Source organism: Lolium perenne, chromosome 3 (genome assembly GCF_019359855.2).
Source record: "Lolium perenne isolate Kyuss_39 chromosome 3, Kyuss_2.0, whole genome shotgun sequence".
Classification (NCBI taxonomy): domain Eukaryota; kingdom Viridiplantae; phylum Streptophyta; class Magnoliopsida; order Poales; family Poaceae; genus Lolium; species Lolium perenne.
The window spans coordinates 5,632,924-5,655,120 of NC_067246.2; the positions used below are offsets into that span (position 1 = coordinate 5,632,924).

Here is a 22,197-nt window from a genome sequence, read left to right on the forward strand (position 1 = left end):
TTTCGTGGAACGGAGGGTGTATAAAAGTTGACGAGGTTCTCTCCACTTCACACATGAAGTAACAGTAACAATGCGGCACAGTAATTCCTAGCGCCACTGTTTATTTCGTCCATTAACAGTACCCGCGTGCCACAGTAATTTCTACCAATGAACAGTACTGGTTTGCTACAGTATTTTTGGTGGTAACTACCTGACAATATTTTTCATGTTAAATCTTTGACATAATTTTCACCTTACCCCACAATAATCTTTCAGCAGTAAACTTTTGTTACTAATTATTGCAGGGTAATTATTTGATGATGCCTAATTCTTTGATATTTAATTTTTGATGGTGCTTTAATCAGCAATTTTTTGATAGCGGCTCGTTATATTTTTCCAGCAGTAATTATGCAACAGTAATTTTTCAGCAGTTATATTTCAACTGTAAATCTTTTGTACAGATATTAGCACTAATTGTCATTTTTTTTTGGTTGCACATCTACATTGTCTTCATTTTCATGTTTTCTACCTGTACATTCTTTGCCAGGTTATTGATGAAGAAAATGGAGCTTCGTCAGCACTCCCAACAGACAACGCGTGGCACTGTAAAGGCATTATTTCAATCCAATCAGCGACTACCACGTTGGCCTTTGCTACATTTTTTGTGTGTTTCTCTTCTTTATTCTTTAGCGGTAACTTTTTACGCAATTTAACGAACTGACGGTAATTACCCTACGTCTACGACATTTTTTTTTCTTCACATTGCTTTTTTTTAATTATCGATGGTGGTTCATCCACATTTACCCGACCATAATTACAGCTCCTAAAACAAAATGTTAACTACACATCTTGGACGATACACATCATGGGGCGCGGCGCGATGCACTAGGCTTCCCAATGCTCTAGAAGCGTAGGAGCATTTTGCCGCTCCTATGAAAATTGCGGACGTTTTCTCACAAGGCAGACAAGCTAACCGGAAACAATATAATTTTGCTGGTAGCAAAAATCAACAAAGATTTCCCCACTTCTTATTCTTTTTTTTCAATATACAAATAAATTCAAATAGAGAAAAAGGTGCAAATTTATGTCTTTATTCTCAACTAGCACAGTGGCCCTCGCAAATGCGAGGGCATCATCTTTATTTTTCTTAGAGAGATGGCAATTGTATGGGGTGTCAAAAAATTTCATGAAAATACATTTATTGTTTTTCTTGTCATTCACATTGTTTCATGCCTTGTAATATATTTTATAGCGACATTTCTTGCTAAATCAATATCACTTACGTATAAAATATACTCCCTCCGTCCTACAAAACATGTCGAAAGTTAGATAACATGGTGGTGTATTAAAAAAGAAATTCACATATTTCGTGGTGTATTCAAAAAGAAATTCACATGGTGGTGTATTCAAAATATCTAGACACTAAATAGTAATAGAGACATCCAAATTTTTATAAATCTTTGACATATTTCGTGGGACGGATGGTGTATTCAAAAAGAAATTCACATGGTGAGAATTTGTATATATATACAGTTAGATAACATACGCAAATAGTCAAATAGTGGAGGATGGACTACGTCACCGAGTCAGTGTAGAAATAAAAAATGCTTGATACACATTAAAATCAAGAAGAATACTTTCTGGTACCCCTTTGCCTACATTACACGTGTGAGTCCCCAAACCTCCAACTATTTGGTTCTCCAACTGTGTTATCCAAATCTGTGAGGTGAGGCGCTCTCAATTACCAAATCGCCACCGTTCTCGCCATTGTCCGTCGCCTAGGACCGGTGCGTGAGGTGCTGCTGCTGTAGGTGGATGTCCTTGCGAGCTAGCTCCCGGTGAGCCGAAGAAATTTTGATAGTAAATTTCTTCGGCAAACACTCTCCAATCTGGATTCATTTCTTTCTTGCCTAGGATCCCCAATCTTGGTAGCTTCGGCAGCCAAGGGCTTTACGGCAGGCAGCTGATGGTAAGCATTATGTTGTTTTTGCAGTTTTGCATCGGAGTGTCCGTTGGTCTGGGAGGCTTCTTTTTGGAGGAGATTAAGGTGTTGATGTGTATTGTTGGTAGGACTCGTGAGGACATCATCCTAAATTGGTATGAGCTGCTCTGAGCTTTCTTTGATTTTCCAGTGCCTAGGTCGAACTATTTGGTCCTTGCAATTTTTTCAGTTCCCAGATACACATATGTTATTTCATATTTATGTTGATCCAAATTAGTAGTACTTCATTGTTTGCTGAAGCTTGAAAGTATTATAATTACTCCCTCCGTTCCATGAAGGTTGTTTGAATTTCGATAAATCTTAGAAAAGCTTTATAGGATGGAGGGAGTATTAGTGAGGTGTCCGTCTAATAAAAGCAATATATTGTAATATAGGTATTGTTTGTAAGCTGCAATTGTGGGTTTTGTTAATGGCCCCTACACTTTTATCTGGGTTTGGGACCGGCATCAGCAGTGTTAGGCCTCTACCCCATTTATATTAGTTTTTAAAATATTCCCAAATACAAACTGAATAGAATTCAACCGATTTTTTTTTAAATCGTTGATATAAAATATAGCGATGCCGTATAATAATCATGGAATAGTCTATAATATAAATTTTGAATGCCCGGTACAATGAAAACTATGATTCATGTGTAACTTTCATCCGATATATACTGTAAGAAAGCATCATACTAAAGTGTGTAAATCTTTTACTCATTTGTTATGAAAAATAATTAAATACTTATCCCTTTTCCGATGTTTCTATAAGTCGTAGTATCGCATATCCATCCTGCCATTCAGTGCAAACCAATCATATTAAGTGTAGAACAGGTGGATATATAATCTTAAAATATTTCACAGCTCACTTATTTTCATTTACTTATGCTTATCTAAAAGGGCAGTAACATCAACATGATATAAAAATCTTTTATTTAGTTCGTACCTTCAGAAAATTTCTTTATAGATTATGTTCTTGACTGCACCATCCTCTTTGCTATCATTATCGTCTACCAACACACGTAGTCTGTCCCATTTTGTGACTCTTAAGAATGCTACATATAGAACTTGTTCAGGTTGATATAGTCCTACCCTATTTAGAGATTGCCCCTGGCTTTTGTTTATTGTCATAGCAAAACACACAGAAATAGGATGCTGTCTTCTTTTTAGCAAGAATGGCCATGGTGATTCAGTCGGTGACATGATTATTCTTGGAATATATACCTTATCACCCGCGCGGGTCCATGTTATTATCTGGGCTTCGATGAATCTTTTTCCAAGCTGAGTTATTTTCATCGGTGTACCGCTGCATAACCCTGCACTGTTTTTCCACTATTGTTTTCCTTGGGTCACTTCCCTTATTCAGTAGTATGTCACTTGGTATTTAATCCATTCCTCACCTTCTGGTGATGTGGTTGTTTGATTCCCAATATTCAAAATCAAGTTGGCAAAATCATTTACCTGTGTTTTCTCCGTCTCATTTTCTGTCATGCTAGTTAGTCTCGTGTTCTTTGTGAGTTTTAATATTTCGAAGTGTTTCCAGAGATAGGACCTTTTATTGGATGTGTTGACTATGTTGTGTCTCCCCTTTGGCAGAACGGGGAGAATCTGGAGAAAGTCCCCTCCTAGAACCACTGTCATGCCGCCGAATGGCTTTTTGCTACTGTTTTCATTCTTATGCCTTAGTATATCTCTCAGGGTTCTATCAGTCGCAGAACAGAGAGAAATTGACGAAAGTCCCCTCCTGAAATCACTGTCATGCCGCCGAATGGTTTTTTGCTATTGTTTTCATTCATATGCCTTAGTATATCTCTCAGGGTTGTATCAAGCACCTCAAAACATATCTTTTTTTCCCCTTGGAGCCTCATAACATAGAATAAGCAATGTTATATTTATTAGCTCTGCCAAGTGTGTGCCTTGCTTGATGTCGCATGTTGACTCTTCAGTATGTATTAGAGGGATATGGAACCTTGAGTGTGTTGTCCTACCTCCTGCAGAAGTAGCGCCGCAACTCCACATGATGCCACTGCTAGGACTACCTTTTCTTCGGAATGCAATTTTGTTGTGATTGCTTTCCATAGGTATATCTTCCCAAATTCTTGTCTACTGATTCGATTATGGTGTCAAATGCATTCCGCTATTTCGAGTAGAGATTATGAAATATAGTTAGATGTTCATCTTCTAGCTCTTGTTTGTTGTAGTTCATCTATTCATTGAGTATCATGTTTCCAAGTTCTTTTATGCATGAAGAGTTTACCAGTTCTATTCCCGGGTATTCCTTAAGGGTCTTTCTAGTCTCTCTCATGACCTTTTATATTTATAGAAATGCATTGGCTTTCTCTTGTTTTTCCATTGGACGCAGCGTAGGATAGTTCAGTAATTTTCTCTGTATGTAATCCATGTCTTCACTTAGAACTTCCCAACATGTTCCCCTCAATTTTTTTGGATCTTTAACCTCACAGTGGCATAAAATGGTTGTGAAAAGTTGTTGTAGCTGATTTCCAGTTGCCTAGCTTGATGCATCATTGATGCAGTCAATCCACTCTTTGTCATCATCGAGAAATCTTAATGCTCCCTTTTATGATGAGTGGACAACTCCATTAGCAGTCCTGATGTCTTCAAAAGATGTGCATCCTTTGACCTTTGACAACATTACTTCCCCCTTCTCTATGTATCTGCCCCCATTACGCCTTCTATATACTGGGTATCCATCTTCATCTATGGTTTAATTTATGTTGAAGACTTCATGAAATTTCTTATGCATCTGTTATCAACCATGCATGGTGAGTTTTGTATTGGCATGCCCACATGGTCTGTGTATCATGAAGTTCTCCAGCTGCATATCCTTCTGGATCAACTTCCTTTTCTGGGATTTCTGCACTTGTTATCTTATCTACCTGGTCTGGTTCTGGATATTTGTACTTCTTTTCCTCTTTATCAAGCAATATTAATATGTGGGCGTGTGGGAGGCCTCTTTTTTTGGAACTCTATTGTGTATATAACTACAATTAAGAAAATAGTTGTTAGTTAATTTATAGCAATATATTCAACAATTTAGTAGTGTAAGTTGGAGATCATTACTTGCGAGCGTGTAAGCATATACCACTTGTTGGCTTGTTGTTCCCTGCACTCCTGGTTCTTTCTTAATATCAGAAAATTGCTCCGCATCGTTCACACTTGCAAGTCGGTTTTATGAAGTTCCAAATTTTCATATCCATCCTTTTTGGTGACCTATTTAAGATTTAGCATCATCTTTTACATTATTATTGTTTGATGCTTGAATATGCAATTTGTTCAACTTGAAATATTTTACCTCTTTCTCTTGGGAGCCTTTTCTAGCACTTCGTCTACATTGGTCGGAAGTTCGACTTTTCTTTTCCAACTTGGCCTCGCTTTTGTACTTTTTTCCATTGAATGACTTTCCATGTGTAATGTTGACGCAAAATTAAAAGTGATAGTTTTTTAAGATTGGAAGAATACCATAGTATTATAAAATCCATGGAGAACTGCCTCTCTTGGTTGAGAGTTTGTTCATTAGGCACAATAGTGCATTGTGGTACATCTCCATGCACTACTATAGGCCTTCCCTTTTTCTTGTCCTGAATTTTCTTTATCCTCGTCATTTTGACTGCTTCTCTGTATTGACATGAGTAATCTCAAAAATGTCAGGTTTTTTTCCTGAATAGTGTTATTTGTCTAGTTAATCAACGCTACTGAATTGTAGTTGTGGCAATCATGTGATATCCTGTTTACTTTTGTTCATATAATTTATGCTCTATCTACTTGCTAGGACATTTAACGTCAAGGACACGGTCACCTGAGCTATGATATTATTGTAACATGTATAAGTAATGCTCTATTTGCATGCTAGGACATTTAACGTCAAGGACGTGGCCACCTGTGCTTTGATATTATTGTAACATGTCACTGCTAGCTAGCATGTGAAAAATCAAAATATCACTGCCCTAAAATTGTTATGATTAGTAACATAATAATTACCTTGACAAATTGCATATTTGATTGGTTTTGAGCATCTTGGCAGTTTTCTCAGATGTCTTGCTATGCGCCTCGCCTTTTTCTTCATCGAGTATTCCTATACAACATTGAAAGAATAAATATAAATTTTTATTTGTATGAGAATATCAAGCTATAGAAATCACATATATAGTCGGTACAAAATATTGTGAGATGAATCGTCCAAATTTAATGATTTTGCCTGAAGCTGTAAAAACCGCATGGGTATGAACTTTAAATTGTGGCAAACACATGCATATTATGTGTTTTCTGTTATAGGATTTTCGATTGCCGTATATTTTTGGATCTTGGCCCTTATTTTGCAAGATCTTAGAGAAGAAGAAAATAGTCCAAACTGAATGGTTGCAATCAAAGCTGTAAAAATTGCATTGATATAGCTAGCTATATTTAGATTGATAGACAATATGATCAAAAGAGAAACGGAGATTTACCTAATATTTGGGATGTACAGGTTTTGCTTGCGCTAGATGTTGAGCTGATCTTTGGGAAGCATGGAGCCGTCAGAAAAGCGCTTGACTTGCTGCAAGGACAAAAACGATTGTCAATTCGTCGGATATTGACGTTGATCTATCAGAAGCAGGGAAACGGCCGAAAAAGCACCTGAATTGCTGCAAGGTCAAAAGCATCGACGGAAATTTACCTGACCTTTAGGATATTCTGTGGGAAGCATGAAGCCGACGCCGGGATATGTGGAAACATATATTGATATTCATCTCTAGGAAAAAGGAAGCAGAAATCTGGGATACGTGGAAAGAGTCTCTGGGAGTTAAGTATAGATGACATGCTGTTTGTAAACTAAACCTGGGATACGCATATGCAAGATGCCTATGTTGCTAACCACGTGAACTAACTGGACTCTTATTTTTCTATCATGAGGAGCGTGAGGAGTCCTGAAAGGCCGAGGAGTCGTGACATGTTAGTCACGTTGTACAATCTGTCAATTCGTGTTAACAATTTATTAATTAAATCGTGGCCTTTAAATAATAGATCTAATGGTTAATATAATTTAGGTGATGTGGGTCAACCTAATGCCTGGAAAAACTCCCTTATTTTGCTTTTAGTATATAATAGAAATAGATAGAAATAGATATGTTGCCCCACCCTATGGTATTTCTTCGAGCAAGTTCCACTAAAGATATCTGGTGGAGTATACTTATAGGAAAATGATTCTACTCCCCCGGGGGATGAGACTCTGGGAACCTCCTGCTTCCACGCGTCCCACGTGGCCCACCTAAGCTCCACCGTTTTCGATTCATTGCATCCACTCGTTTCTTCCTGGATAACTCATCCTCCTCCACAAACGACTCTGCTCCTCGGTCTTCACAGCGCTGCCGCTGTTTCCCAAGCGCCGCCCACCGCCGCCGCCGCCGACGTGCCTGCCGCTGCTTCCGACGTGCCAGCCGCTCAGTCGCGCGTCGCTCGCCGCCGCCGTCGTGCCCCACGCCAAGGCACGACTCTCGTGACGGAGCGCCGCGGCCCGCCGCCGTGCCGCTCGCCGCGCCCAAGGAACGACTTCGCGACGAAGCGCCGCCGCGCCGCCGCTTCCTCCGCCGCCGTGCCCCACGCCCAAGGCACGAATCGACGAAGCGCCGCCGCGCCGCTGCTCCGCTGCCGTGCCCCACGCCCAAGGCATGACTCTCGCGACGAAGCGCCGTCGCGCCGCTGCTGGTTGCGGTGGTCGGAGGTGCTGCCTGCGGGGCGGGCGCCTTTCCTACCTCCCGCCGGCGGAAGTGCTACTACCAATGGCTGTCGTTGCTGCGCGCCGTGGACGTAGGTGCTGCCTACTGAGGGCGCCGGTGCTGCCTCCCGTCGGTGGAGGTGCTACCTGCTGTGGGCACTACGCTGTTGTGTAGCCCAATTTGGAATGCTACTAGTGGCTGTCGGTGGTGCTACCAGCCGAGGGCGTCGATGCTACATGTGGTCGCCGCCTCCATCTCGCGCTCCTCTGCTTTGTTAGGAGTTTTTGCTACCTTAGGCATGCGGCGTTGCTACCTGTGAAAGCTAGTTTTGCTATTTAAGGTGTCCGACATTGCTACCGGTGGAGGGTGGATTTTTGCTACCACGGGCATAGGGTGTGTTGTCCTGTTGCTGCAACCTCGAATGGTGTTGTTGTCGCCGGCTGCAGGCGAGGTCTTCGTTGATGTCTTAGAAGATTTGCAACATATGAATAAAAAATTTGCTATAATTTATTAGCGGTTTTGCTACATCTGTGTAATATGTTTGCTACGGGGTCTCCGACGAGGTCTCCGGCGAGATTCCGGCGAGCTCAGACTTTTTCTTTTGTTTCATGGACGAACCGTTTTTTGCTACAATGTTGCAAAAGCGGGTTATTTTTTGCTGCCGGGAGGTGTCTTTTTGCTACATTTAGTAAAAGCAGATCTGACCGTTCAAGATGGCCGATCCGACGGCTGTCGACCCGGGGGCTGGGAAATCAGATCCCCCGGGGGACGCCCAGCAGTTTCCATACTTATAGTATAATACACCGATAAATTCAGATATAGAAGAGTTCTGGCAGTGATGAATAGCCAGCGTGGCAATTGCTTGATTGGCCATGCAACATGACGACCGGATAAGGCGGATAAACTCGTCGACGCCCCGCGCGCCGCCTAAGAAAGTGAGAGAAAAATAAGCACGGGACGAGCCAGCTGAGCTCGATCATGGCCATGTCAATCCTCGGCGCTCTGAAGCTCGCCCCGTCACCACTGGTCCCGGCGACGCAGCCCTCGGGGCGCACCTCCTCCTCCTCCTCGCTGCACTTCCACCTCGCGAACGCCGGCGCCGCCGCGCTGGTCGCCGCCTCGCTCCTCCTCGCCGACCCGGCGCTCGCCTTCAGGGTGAGTCTTGCGTCTGTCGTCTGGTACCTGTCGACCGACAGATGTGGTTGCAGGGTCGCGAGGAGGTGTTAATGGTGTCTGTGCTTTTGATTGCAGGGAGGCGGGCCGTACGGGCAGCAGGTGACGCGGGGGCAGGACCTCACCGGCAAGGACTTCAGCGGCCAGACACTCATCAAGCAAGACTTCAAGACTGTACGTCTGTAGTACACAGACTCTGTAGTCTGTACCATCCCTCCCCTCTTTCCATCGATTCCTACACTAGTGCCACTGATGAAGTGATCCCTCTTGCTGTAATTTTTAACAAACAAAAAAAAAACTCTGAATGAGACCTCAAGTTTCTAGCATGTCGAAGTGAAACAGAATCTCTGAATGTTCAGAGTATTTGGATGTTTTTTCTGAACTTCTGTTTCTTGCTGCAGTCAATACTGCGGCAGACAAACTTCAAAGGGGCAAACTTGCTTGGCGCCAGCTTCTTCGACGCAGACCTCACAGGTAGCATACACTGATCCAAATCTCTTCTTCATCCCCTCACTGGTCGGCACGTTCCAAGTGTCAACATGTATCATGTGTAGCGTCAAGTTCAGATGCTTGCCCACTGTCAACTGTCAAAAGTTCTGAATTCTTTTTTTGCTTGTTTGACGGTGATTTATTCAGGCGCTGACCTCTCCGATGCCGACCTCAGAAACGCCGACTTCTCGTTGGCAAATGTGACAAAGGTAGTGTCAGTCAGCATGATTCAATCTTCTTTTTTGCGCAGGTTAGTAGAGTTAGTTAGCTTCTCTTACTCTTGTGCCACGATCCAGCTACGGGATCAGTTAGCGTCTGATGAGTGCCTCTGTACGTGTATATAAACTCTCCCTGATCATCATACACTCACTTTCTCTCATCTCCCGCAGGTAGCTAGACAGCATATCATAGTCGTTTAGGTTCAGAATAAGTAGCAACATGCTTTTTCGTTTGTTTCTTTCTGATCATCAAAGTATCGAGCAAGTGTAGCTCACAGCAACAAACTTGAAATGTCACACCGGAATAAAGTCAAGATCATAAGTAGTGATGATCACCTTTGTGAGTAGGCTTGCCTTGTTACATTCTGCAGGTAAATTTGACAAATGCCAACTTGGAAGGAGCACTTGTGACAGGGAACACTTCCTTCAAAGGTTCCAACATATACGGGGCAGGCAAGTGCCGCTTGTAAATCATTCTGATGGTCATGTATAGGAAACTCTACTACTCTAACCAAACCTATTGCAACCCTCAGTATATTTGGAATTAGATTAATGTCTTTAATTGCTATCAGATTAAGAACATCTTAAAACCTTCAGTGCTAGTAACAAGTTGTTTTATGCATTCTGGACCCAAATGAGCAAAATAAACAGTTGAGCATCCATAGTTGAGCCAAAGCTAGTCACAATATCTAAAGTAGATTCATTTTGAATTGATTCTCGTGTTTTGCCATCACCTGAACTTGTGTTTCTATTTTTCGCCCCCCTTCAGATTTTACCGATGTCCCGCTGCGAGATGATCAGCGGGACTACCTCTGCAAAATTGCTGACGGGTGAGAAGAAAACCAATGTGGATATGCAGGAACTTGTCATCCATTCTCTCAAATCTCCTGTTCTCTATTTGCATTTCTGTGCGATATCATCTTTCTTATTAATTCTGCAACTTCTGTGTACCAGGGTAAATACAATTACTGGAAACGCCACAAAGGAGACTCTGTTCTGCAAATAATACTCAGAATATAGAGGCTGATTTAGTTCTTCAATAGTACTGCCATGTCTTTCTGTCTTTTTCTTATCTCCCAGGGTGGAGAGAGTTCGATGAACATTCGAAGATAATATATTGGGGGATTGCTTTCTAGGAAAATTAAATTGTTTACTTGGATTGTGCCAGTAAAGGTGTTAAATAAATTTGGGCACCAAAACTGAAGCCGCAAGTGTGGCAAAAGTATATGTCGATGACCAATGGACCATACAAATAGAAAGTGTGGCAAGTCATGTCAGGCTATGATAGAAACCAACTAAACTTTTAACATCTAGTATTACTCAATAAAAATATTTTCATTTGCTAATATTGATGCATGGAAACGATACACATCTTTGCTTTTTGTGTGCACTAACTTAAATGTGTGTTCCTGCGAAGCCCTAAAGATGGTTAGGATTTGTAAATCTGGGACCTTACATAATTGCAATTATACACCAACTCAGTTATTTAATTGTTATTAAAGCAAGACAAGTGCTTCCATGGGCCTTTTTCCTTCGATGCTGTTGGAGTTTCTTGGCAAAGCTCAATCTCTTGTATCAGCTGAGGATCGACAATCTCCATTACCCTATCAGGGAAGCTGATCTCTGTAAACTTCACAATGCTCAGTCCATCCATAAACATGTCATCAGTTGGCCTTCTCCTAAGTAATATCTCCAGGAGGATGACACCAAAGCTGTAAACATCCGCAGCTGTTGAAACTTGACCACCCCCAGCATATTCTACAACCATCATGAATCAAAGCGGAGTTAATTTAGTGTTCACTAGGTAACAAAAATGATGGAACAAGTAGTACCACAATATTTAAAAAGGGCCATTACCTGGAGCAGCATATCCGATCGTTCCCATTAGTCCAGCTGAAGAAGAGTTTGGGTTACCAAGAGATGACGTTGCGGAACCAACTTTGAATCTTGCGAGGCCAAAGTCTCCAACATGAGCAGTCATATTGTCATCCAAAAGAATGTTGCTAGGCTTCAGATCACAGTGAACCATTGTTCCTTGGTTGTTATGGTGTAGGTACTCCATTGCATCCGCTACATCCACCAGAATGCTCATTCTTTGAGTCATTCTAAGAAGGTTGACATCTGGTGTGACTTTGTAGTCTTTAGTTGAGTATAATAGTTTATGTAAATCTCCTCGTGGCATGAACTCATACACTAGGGCCTTGAAATCATTACCACTAGAATCATTACTTGAGCACACAGTTAGGATACGGACCAGATTACGATGCCGCATATTTCTCAATGCATTACATTCTGCAATGAAGCTCTTTTGTGCTCCTCTTGTCTCTTGGTTGAACACTTTTATGGCAACCTCATTTTCCTCTTCAACTAGTCTTCCTTGATACACATAGCTATATCTCCCTCTGCCAATTAAGTTGGACACTGAGAATCCTTGTGTTGCTCTGGCTAAATCACTGAAAGAAACTTTGGGAAATTTTGTAGCAAGAGATGGGAAAGATACAGATTTGCTTTTTTGTTTTCCTCTCCAGAGTAATAAGCCAAATATGACCATAGCAACTGACACCATGCTGGTTATTGGAATAACTACTTTCAGAAATAAATGTGCTTTGTGTCTAGTTGAATTTGAAGGCATGACATAACATGCTATTATGTGTAACTGTAAAACTCCACCACAAAGACCCTGATTTCCGTCAATCTGCATGGCAGTTGCATTCTTGAATATCCCTTTTGTTGGAACCTCACCAACAAGATGGTTGAATGACAAATCTAGTTCCTCAAGATATTTTAGGTTCCCAAGAGATGATGGTATTGACCTAGTTAAGTTATTGGTAGAAAGGTTCAAAAACCTCAAGTTGGTGATGTTGGCTAATGTAGTGGGAATGCTTCCGCTAAAGCTATTTGAGTCTAACTCAACAACTTCTAAACTTTCACAATCACCAAGAGTGCTTGGGATATCTCCGGATAGCTTATTTGATGATAGTCCTAGGAGTAAGAGTTGTTTGGCATTGCCAATTTCAGTAGAAAGTTGTCCAACAAGGTTGTTGAAAGATAAATCAATTGAATTTATTGATGGGATTCTGAATATCTCCATTGGAACACTGCCATGAAGATTGTTATTGGAAATTGTTAGATGTATATATCTGTATATTGTAGTTTCCCCATATGTTAGGGGGCTTTCTGCATATGTGCACCTGTACATGTACTATATATTGTGGCCTTTGGCCCCCTGGTAATACAACAAGCATATTTCCCTAACATGGTATCAGAGCCCCAGGTCTCGAGTTCAAATCTTAGCTTTCACATGGTTTTCGCAATTAAGCCTAAAAATTGTTGTTGCCCCCCTCTTTAGCCACCGCTGATGCCCTGTTTCGGTGTGCTCTTCTTCTTTCACGTGTTGATTTTCTCTTCTCCCGTCACACGCGAGTGGGGGTGTTGTGAAATGTATATGTGGATTGCCTAGCTCTGCTGTTGGTTTCTCTCCTAGTCTTCATGATCCAGCACTTTTCGTTCACACTTCTCCTCGTGGACGTACTCTTCTTCTTCTTTATGTTGATGATATGATCATTACTGGTGATGATCCTGAGTATATTGCCTTCGTCAAGGCTCGTCTTCGTGATCAGTTTCTTATGACTGATCTTGGTCCTCTTCGTTATTTTCTTGGCATTGAGGTTTCCTCCACTTCTGATGGATTTTCTATCTCTCAGGAAAAGTACATTCAGGATCTTCTTGCTCGTGCTGCTCTTGGGGATGAGCGCACCGTTGATACTCCTATGGAGCTTAATGTTAAGCTTCGTCCTACTGATGGTGATCCTCTTCCCGATCCCACCCGTTATCGCCATCTTGTTGGGAGTCTTGTTTATCTTGCTGTCACTCATCCTGATATTTCTTATCTTGTTCATATTCTGAGTCAGTTTGTCTCATCTCCTACCACTGTTCACTATAGTCATCTCCTCCGTGTTCTTCGTTATCTTCGTGGCACGATCACTCGTCGCCTTTTCTTTCCCCGTTCCAGCTCTCTCCAGCTCCAGTGCTATTCGGATGCTACGTGGGCGAGTGATCCTACGGATCGTCGTTCGCTTTCTGCTTACTGTGTGTTTGTTGGTGGTTCGCTTGTTGCTTGGAAGATGAAGAAACAGGTCGCAGTTTCCCGTTCGAGTGTTGAGGCTGAGTTGCGGGCTATGGCTTTGTTGATTGCTGAGGTGACTTGGTTACGGTGGTTGCTTGTAGATTTTGGGGTCTCTGTTACGACACCCACTCCACTTTTGTCTGACAGTACAGCCTACAGGTGCTATCAGTATTGCACGTGATCCGGTCAAGCATGAGCTGACCAAGCATATTGGTGTTGATGCTTTTTACACACGTGCTCAGGTAGAGGATGATGTTGTTGCGGTTCATTATGTGCCTTCCGATTTGCAGTTGGCGGATTTCTTTACGAAGGCACAGACTCGAGCGCAGCATGATTTCTTACTCTCCAAACTCAGTGTTGTGGATGCACCATGAGTTTGAGGGGGGTGTTAGATGTATATATCTGTATATTGTGTTTCCCCATATGTTAGGGGGCTTTCTGCATATGTGCACCTGTACATGTACTATATATTGTGGCCTTTGACCCCCTGGTAATACAACAAGCATATTGCTCTAACAGATGCGTTCACCTGGAGATGACTTGGTGCAACAAAAGCCAATGTTTAGCATAAATAGAAGAGAGCGTACAACTTTTTTCCTTCAAGGCCGTTGGGGTTTGAGGGCAAAGAACCAACTCTTGTATCAGTTGAGGGTCCACGATATCCATTATTCTTGTTCCCCTTTTTCTTTTTAATTTTTTTTTTTGCTCTATTTTGGACAAAAGAGCAAGGTTTGTCACTTGAAAATCATGATACTCTTACATCTGCATATAGTCTAGTCTAGTAGATGCAGCGTACCTTAATAAGAACCCTGACGTTCCTGTAGGTAGATGGCCGGGTTGGGTTGGCTGCTATGTATGGCTCTGGGTGCTGGGCTTCATCCAACACCCCGACCTCTCTCCCCCTGCTATTTCCTTTCCCATGGCTAGCTAGGGTTCACCGCCGCCAGCGCCGCCGTCCCGTACTCGCGCCGTCGCCCTTCCCCGCCGCCAGCGCCACCGTTCGCCGTTCCCGCCTTCCTAGCTCTCCTCCAGCCGCCCTTCCCCGCCTGCTGCTCCGACCACGACGGCAAGGTGAGAATCTCTTCTCGTAGCAACTACTCCGGTCGGTACTACTCCATATGCAACTACTGTTAAATTTGAGCAACATATGCAAGTACCAGCATACTGTCAAATTTTCATCTTAATTTGTTGTTACTGCATATGCTGGTCCTGTATGGTCCCGTAGTAGCACACTGTTAAATTTATTTCTATGTAAATTCGGATTGAATTGAATGAAATTGCTGAAATTTGTATGCATGTTTATGTGTGGCATGAAGACCATACTGTTGTTTTATGATGACTAATTAATGTGCACCTATGTTTCTAGTTTACATTCAATTGTTTTCTCATCGTTACGTACTAATGACACCACCAATCCTTCTGGCACCATGTTTTGCGTTTTTTACTATCCAATGTGTGTTGGTTACTCATATTCTTCAGCTTTCCATTTTTGCATACCTTTTATTTACATAAGTGTTCTCACTTTACGAAGTTGTCATCGATATTGTTCCGTTCATATAATCTCATGAGGAATCACTTTAAAGTTTATATACACTTTCTTCCAATAGGTGCATTTTTTGTGTGTGTATTAAGTAGCTTATCCCATGGTCAATCTAAGAAAAAGTAGCTCATCCCCTAGTCTCACTGTAGATTTAAGGTGGTCTAGGTAAGGTTTATTGTTATGAATCAAAATGTTAAGGTTCTCACTTTGCGAATTAAGCGTTTGTCAAGGGTGAAATTAACTAAGTCTCTGCAGGAGGGGCTCCGGCTCGTAATTTTCAAAACCTTTTCAGACCCTCCTTGTCTGTCAGGCCAGGCGCACATGGCCACCGGCGGCGGTGGCGGGGAGGGGGAATCGGCCGGGGCGCAAGGAGGCGGAGGAGGAGATGGGACAAGGTCTTGTCCCAGCCTCGGCCGCAGGTTCTTCGTGGCAGTGCACGTGGGTGCCGGGTTCCACGCGCCGGCGAACGAGAAGGTCTACCGCCGGGCCATGAAGCGCGCTTGCCTCGCCGCCGCCGCCGTCCTCCGCGAGGTCCCGTCCTTAAACCCTAGCCCCCTACATGCTCCACTTCCTTCCTCCTCCCACGTTGCAGTGCTTCCGTTCCGTCGTGCTACGTCAGAATTTATGCGGTCTGACCGAGTGTTCGATTATAGGTACCATGGGGAATTTTGCCCGTAGATTAGAACAACAACAACAACAACATGCCCTATTTTGTATGAACCGACGAATCCTGCGCTATTAAGTCAAGCCTAAAAAAAGTTTTAGTGGCCTAATTTGATGGTATGTATTTGGGAAGGGGCCCGATCTGGTATGTGGTAGTCTGCAATTCGACTGGGTTAGTGATACCTGAAGCATGTCTACCTCCCATAGTGTCATATATACTGTGATGTGACTTGGCAAGCATACCTCTGCTCTAGTGAATTCATAATGCTCCTTGTATATTATTTGCAGGGCAGTGGCTCGAGTCTCGATGCTGTTGCAGCTGCCATTCGAGTGTTGGAGGTATGCGTCATTCCCTGTGGATAGATGTGGTGTCTATTTGTATAGTTTGTTCCATTAACATCTGTGGTAATTGTGGAATATGCGAGTAAGCAATCATTTGGTGTATGTTTCACATGATTTAGTCACAATTTACTAATGTCAGAATGAGAAAGCAGAAGTGCTATTTTTTTTGCATTACTTGTACAATCAAGGTTTACAATCCTTCTAGATTTAAGCAGGTCTGTAGTGCTGTGGTTCAAGTACATAATAGTTTATCGGCACTTGCTTGTTTCAAAATGTGTGATTGGAAGTTTTCATTCTCATATATGTTTGACTAGGATGACCCCATTACAAACGCTGGTCGAGGTTCAAGTTTGACTGAGAGTGGTCGGGTGGAATGCGATGCGAGTATCATGGATGGAAGTACAGGTACCTACGGAACTGTTGGAGCTGTGCAAGGTACTTGTGGCAATTTACTAGCATTTGATCCCCTATAATAGAAGCTTTAAATTAGAGTGTATCAGAAGATTTACTGTTGATATGCATGTGTTGTGCTTGTTCAGGTACTCTCTGACCAAACTTTCTGTTTTTATAGATCAGGCATAAAGAATCCTATCGAAGTTGCATTACACTTGGCAAAGGAACAGATGATGGGTCCTTCACTGCTTGGTCGGATACCCCCCATGTAATAACAAATTCAACTGTCTTCTCCATGTTTTGGTTTCCCAGAACTTCATTCTTTCAGTAATTTTCTGCCCTCCTGTTATTTTCACTAGCGTCACATACTCACACGACTGATTTGACTGTTCCATGATCTTTAAAGTTAGAATCAATTCTCTCTGATGCTGAAATAAGTAATGCAAATAACGACTTATATCATTGAACAATGGAACCATTGCATGATGACTGCTTTTGTGTGACTCACGGATAGCATTCTATCATGCACACCCATCCATCTTACATGTAATTCTGAATTGCTGACTTATTTGCTGTTTCTTAGGTTTTTGGTCGGTGATGGAGCATACAAATGGGCCAAAGATAAGGGAATCGACCTAGTTGGATCTACATCAGAGGAAAATAATGTAAAATCTCCCCTTCCACGCTTCCATCCAATTTTTCGTTCCTAAATCGCTGGTAATTTACCATCTCTTCACATACGGAGTCAGTGGTTAGTGACCAAGAATGCAAAAGCACAGTGGGTAAAATACAGTTCATTGCTTGCTAGTGCCAAGGAATCGGTAAATCGTGCCACTGCTTCTGCTTCAGAATCAAGTTCAGTACAGTTGGAAGCATCAGGTTCCTTCCTCATATTTCACTTGTATTTCAAATTTTCCTGATGTTTCTGGCATATCATTTGAAATTCTAGCTTGGATTAGTGGTTATATTAGCTCATCCATGTGTAATGTTCCTTTGGTTGAAATATCTTCTGAAACTGGACTGCAGTTTAATGTTGTATGATTAACATCATTTCCTTTGCACAGAAATATTGAATGAACAGTTGGAAGTTTACTATTAGCTGTTATTTTAGTAGCCCTTTTCTTCCATTCAGTGTCATGTATGAATAGATGACATTGTGCGGTTGTGCCTCGGGCAGTACCCAATAAGGCCTCTTAAAAATATTAGTTTGTGAAACACTTGATGATCTGCCTGTAGCCCAACTGTTATTGGTGTTATATTCTGCTGATAATTTTATATACTACATGTAATTTGCACAAAAAACATCTCTAGGTTTACAAACAATGCAACATCCAACAGATATAATCAAACCAACCCATTTGCACAGTATGGGCCAGAACAACGATTTGATACTTACTCCCTCCGTTCCATAATTCTTGTCGCAGAATTCGAACGGAGGAAGTAGATCATTGGTAGTGTGGTATAACTTATAAAGTAGTGATTTCATTACGGCCTAATATGTTCTGCTGCTTGTTATCTTCGTTTCATCTGTTTAGTTGTTTTTGGTTCCATAAATGGTCATCTAGCTGCTATTATGTCTTTATAAAATCTCTTCTAAATTAACATATTCCAATATACAGCACCCAAATATCTAGCTTGTGGTACTGGGTCGCAGCCATGTGGTACTTGTGGTGATTTGTTTGTGCTTTTCGTGCTGATTAGTACCAATGCTGGTCATTTGACTGTATCTTCCGGCATCTAGAAGTATTTGTACTTAACCAGTCCACCTAAGCTGCCCCATCTTATTTTAGGAGCTGAAGCTGAGATTTTGAACAATGTAAAGGAGGCGAAGATATTCACACGACCAATCATGGAAGATGATCAAGATTGTGTAATGGATACTGTTGGTGTTGTTTGTGTTGATGACTATGGAAATGTTGCATCAGGTGCATCTAGTGGTGGCATTACACTAAAGGTTTGTTGGTCATTTTTTCAAAAGTCACTTTCAATATTTCATCAGTGCACTTGAAATTGTTGTTCTTTCGTAAGCCCCTTTTTCTTTTTTTCAAAAAAGCTCTATTTTGGACAAAATAGCAAGGTTTGCCACTTGAAAATTATGATAGTCTTGCATCTGCATATAGTCTAGTTAATGCAACATGCCTTAATAAGAACCCTCCTGCAGGTAGATGGCCGGGTTGGGTTGGCTGCTATGTATGGCTCTGGGTGCTGGGCTTCATCCAAAGGACCCTTTGGCACACCATTCATAGTTGGGTGTTGTGCAACCGGAGCTGGTGAACACTTAATTAGAGGATTTGCTTCCCGTGAATGTTGTGTCTCAGCATCTCTGTACGTTTTTCCTTCAAATTGGTGCATTTCATATATAATTTTCCATTTTACAATTGCCTACCATGTTATTTGTACTGTAAAGTCAATTCTATCTTTCGTGTTTCACATATACGTTATTTTACTGTCTGAGTGAAATGAAAAAACATGTACAACAGCTGTCTTACGCATCATCTTCTCCTTCTGTTTTCCTTGTTAAAATTTCAGCATTACGTTTACATGCTCATACGTATCTTCTCAGGTCACCATCAGGACCCGCTTCTTCCTGTACCAAAGTTCTGCGCTCGGCGGTTCAAAGCAGCAGCGAGATGTCTCACGACACCGGTGCTGGGTTGTTACTGGTTCAGGCTGATGTTATAAAGGTGTTATCATTTGCAAACCCATCTGTTTCGAGGTTGGACAAGCAACCCCTCCGCTCTTGGTTAACAATATATATTTTCTGCAGAGAGGGGAGTTGTCTGTACTTGAAGCCACTGAGCTTGTCGCTGCGTACTCCTCCTCATCGTTTGGCATCGGGTATTTCGGGAGCAATATGAGCAATCCGAAGGTGGGTAGTATGCAGCGGTTTCCTCTCTTTCTCTAACAAACAGATCTCACCTGATTATCAGACGCTTGGTAATGTTTTGTAGGTTTTGATGCTTAGAGACTCAAGAAAAGCATCTGGTTCCATCTAGCACTTTGCTACCCGAGTTCATTTCGGTGCACCGTCAAGCGAAGAATGACGACGTGCACAAGGCAAAACATCTTCCCTGCGGGAACACGGCGTGTCGTGCTAATCCTAGCGCTCTCGGCATCTCTTTTCGTTTTTCTTCTCTGTTGAGTGAAACATTTTCATCTTGCTAATGGGTGAGTAGCGCCATAGATAACTTGTTGCTGGGTGATCCATTCACATTCTGCCACAATTGCTGACAAGGATGCACACAACAATCGTATCGGAAGTAACTTTTCAGATTTAAAGATGTTTGTCAGAGTGGTAGTATGCCCGAGTAGTGAATCTGGAACTGAGGTGATCTCGATATCTGGTGGCTGCCACAGTGCGTTCTATTTTTCTCCGGTCGCACGCTGCAGAAGCAGAACTGCTGTAATGGCACCAGCAGAAGATTTATCTCTGAACATAAAATTTTCAATTAGGTTCTTTCATATTTTAATTTTCAGAAATACATATATCTGGGAACTTAGACCATCATACAACCATAATTGAAACCCAACTCAGCTATTAAAATCTGTCGTTTGGTCATCGATACACTGTGCTCAACTGGTGTGACGTGCGGGCCTCAGAGCATCTCTAGTAGAGCCAGCCCGTAAAAGGGCCAAAGCCAAAAAGTAACCACCCGTATCAGCGCCGGTCAGCGAGCCTAACTTTGTAGGGCCGAAGGAGCAAACCGAACGCACCCGAACAAAACACCTAGTTTGCGCGTGACGGAACTTTCCTCCTCCTAACTGCTGCCGTTGCCGATCTGTGCACCTTCACCGTCCACTCCACTGCCGTCGCCCGATCTCGCCGGCATGAGTCTCGAATCGACCCTGCCGCACGTCGGAGCTAGCCCGCAAGCCCCGCCACCCTCTCCAGCGGTCGTCGGAGCTCCCGCTACCCCAGCCACCCCCGCCGACGTCGCGAGCATGATCTTGACGACGAGCTTCCTCAAGCGGCGGCGCACGGGAACACATGTGATCCCGCAAACTGGTGCTGCGGCAACCAGTGGTGCTGTCCCGGCTGTCGCCAAAGGGGCCGACGCTGCGAAGCCGACGGCGCCGAAGCCATCCCGCGCTAGACCGAAGAATTCGGCGCCGAAAAGAACGAAGTCGAAGATGACGGCGAGGCGAAAATTTATCTTGTGACAAGTCTTTGTTTTAGCACCGAATTTTGTTTTTTTACACATGCCACACGATAAATCGATTTTTCGTAAAACGATTTTGTGAGCACGTAGCACATGAAGATATACGTGCGAAATTTTTATTTCAAATTTTTTAATATTTTAAAATATATCTAACATGTATTTCAAAATAAAGGGAGCATACGCTCTCATGTGCCAAAACATCATTCCCTTGGAAATGATAGTCTCAAATTTCTTCCGGTGGTTAAGTATTTAAGTATCAATTTCTGACTGAACTTTCTGGCATGTGGAAACAGAACAAAACAGAGCCCCTGAATGTTCAGAGTGTTTCTAGTGATTTTTTCTAATTTTTATTCTTCTGTTATAATCAATACCACGGGAGACAAACTTCAATGGCGACAAGTTGTTCGGGACCAGCTTCTTCAATGCAGAGCTCACAGGTAGTTGCTGTGCTAGAAAGTTCAGGAAAAAATGGAATCTAATTGTAGCATGATAATTTGTATCATGCAAAATCATGCTGCGGTAAAAAAAAATTACACAGTGAGGATTGGTCACACTATTTGGAGATTGGATACTTCTCTTTGCCAAGCATACCAGATGGTCACACTCAGGGCAGAAGAAACACGACGAGACCAAGAAAATCTGTGTGTGTATAGGTTTGTGGTGTGGTTTGAGGCCTTTGAGGACAGTCTCTGCTGGCGCCAATCGGCCCACAATAATGCACTAGATCTATGATGTGGTACCACTTGCTTGGCCCCCTTCGTTTTCACAAGGAAATTATCTTTCAAAAGTTATTGCTTGGCCACAACTAACCAGCAACAGAATCTTGTACCAAGTCTCAAACTGCATTTAGGGCTAGAACTAATCAGCCACTGAATCTTGTACCAAGTCTCCAACTGCATATAGAACTAGGGACCCGTCTAGCATCACTGAATTTGCAGGATAAAAAATCTAATTGTAGCAGGAAAAAAATAATCATGCAATCAGGTTGCAGTAGAATGAACACAACGAGAGGATTATTTAGAGACTGGAATAGATGTGGCTTGAAACCGTGGTGTTCTTCGCTGCAGTCGTGAGTTAACAGATTCAGTTACAGCCATCTTCAGGTTTGTGCTGACATCCCTAGCCCCTTTGCTCCCGCCCCTGAGAACCCGTCTCCACGCCTTCTGCCCTGAACCGACGTCTCGACGGTTCGGTGGCACCGACGCAGAGGCCGGTGTGGATTGACTCAATGTGCTTATAGCAGCTTCCCTCAGCCCAGCCACGGCAACCGTCCTCCATTCTTCGAGCCAATGGCAGGTGGGTGGGTGGGGAAATTTCAGCTAAAGAACTCCAAGTTTGCCAGCAAGCCTGATTACATTTTGGTTCTGAAATCAACCGAGGAGCTCAACCTTGGCCTGGGAAAGCAGAACCAACAAACGAG

At 42.6% G+C, this 22,197-nt stretch overlaps 3 protein-coding genes and 1 long non-coding RNA gene across 4 annotated transcripts; 3 read left to right on the plus strand and 1 right to left on the minus strand.

The window, feature by feature from the left end:
- The first annotated feature begins 1,660 nt into the window (after positions 1–1,660).
- On the plus strand, positions 1,661–6,963 carry LOC127325549 (uncharacterized). Its single transcript, XR_007867227.2, has 3 exons — positions 1,661–1,839; positions 1,973–2,076; positions 6,446–6,963. It is a non-coding gene; the product is annotated as an uncharacterized lncRNA (long non-coding RNA).
- Positions 6,964–8,593: 1,630 nt separating this feature from the next.
- Positions 8,594–10,757, plus strand: LOC127325568 (thylakoid lumenal 15 kDa protein 1, chloroplastic). The gene is made up of 7 exons (XM_051352355.2): positions 8,594–8,828; positions 8,925–9,020; positions 9,248–9,320; positions 9,483–9,544; positions 9,925–10,006; positions 10,323–10,383; positions 10,508–10,757. The coding sequence occupies exons 1-7, from the start codon at positions 8,652–8,654 to the stop codon at positions 10,557–10,559; spliced, it is 603 nt and encodes a 200-aa protein (XP_051208315.1). The 5' UTR covers positions 8,594–8,651; the 3' UTR covers positions 10,560–10,757.
- An 18-nt stretch (positions 10,758–10,775) lies between these two features.
- Positions 10,776–12,406, minus strand: LOC127325566 (probable LRR receptor-like serine/threonine-protein kinase At3g47570). The gene is made up of 2 exons (XM_051352352.2): positions 11,411–12,406; positions 10,776–11,311 (listed from the first exon to the last, which is right to left on the minus strand). Exons 1-2 carry the CDS (start codon positions 12,252–12,254, stop codon positions 11,040–11,042), a joined length of 1,116 nt encoding a protein of 371 aa, XP_051208312.2. The 5' UTR covers positions 12,255–12,406; the 3' UTR covers positions 10,776–11,039.
- Positions 12,407–14,556: 2,150 nt separating this feature from the next.
- On the plus strand, positions 14,557–19,896 carry LOC127325567 (putative threonine aspartase). Its single transcript, XM_071827773.1, has 12 exons — positions 14,557–14,750; positions 15,475–15,750; positions 16,171–16,221; positions 16,539–16,659; positions 16,801–16,885; positions 17,201–17,282; positions 17,367–17,496; positions 18,408–18,571; positions 18,779–18,942; positions 19,181–19,301; positions 19,385–19,486; positions 19,569–19,896. Exons 2-12 carry the CDS (start codon positions 15,541–15,543, stop codon positions 19,611–19,613), a joined length of 1,275 nt encoding a protein of 424 aa, XP_071683874.1. The 5' UTR covers positions 14,557–14,750; positions 15,475–15,540; the 3' UTR covers positions 19,614–19,896.
- Positions 19,897–22,197: the final 2,301 nt, after the last annotated feature.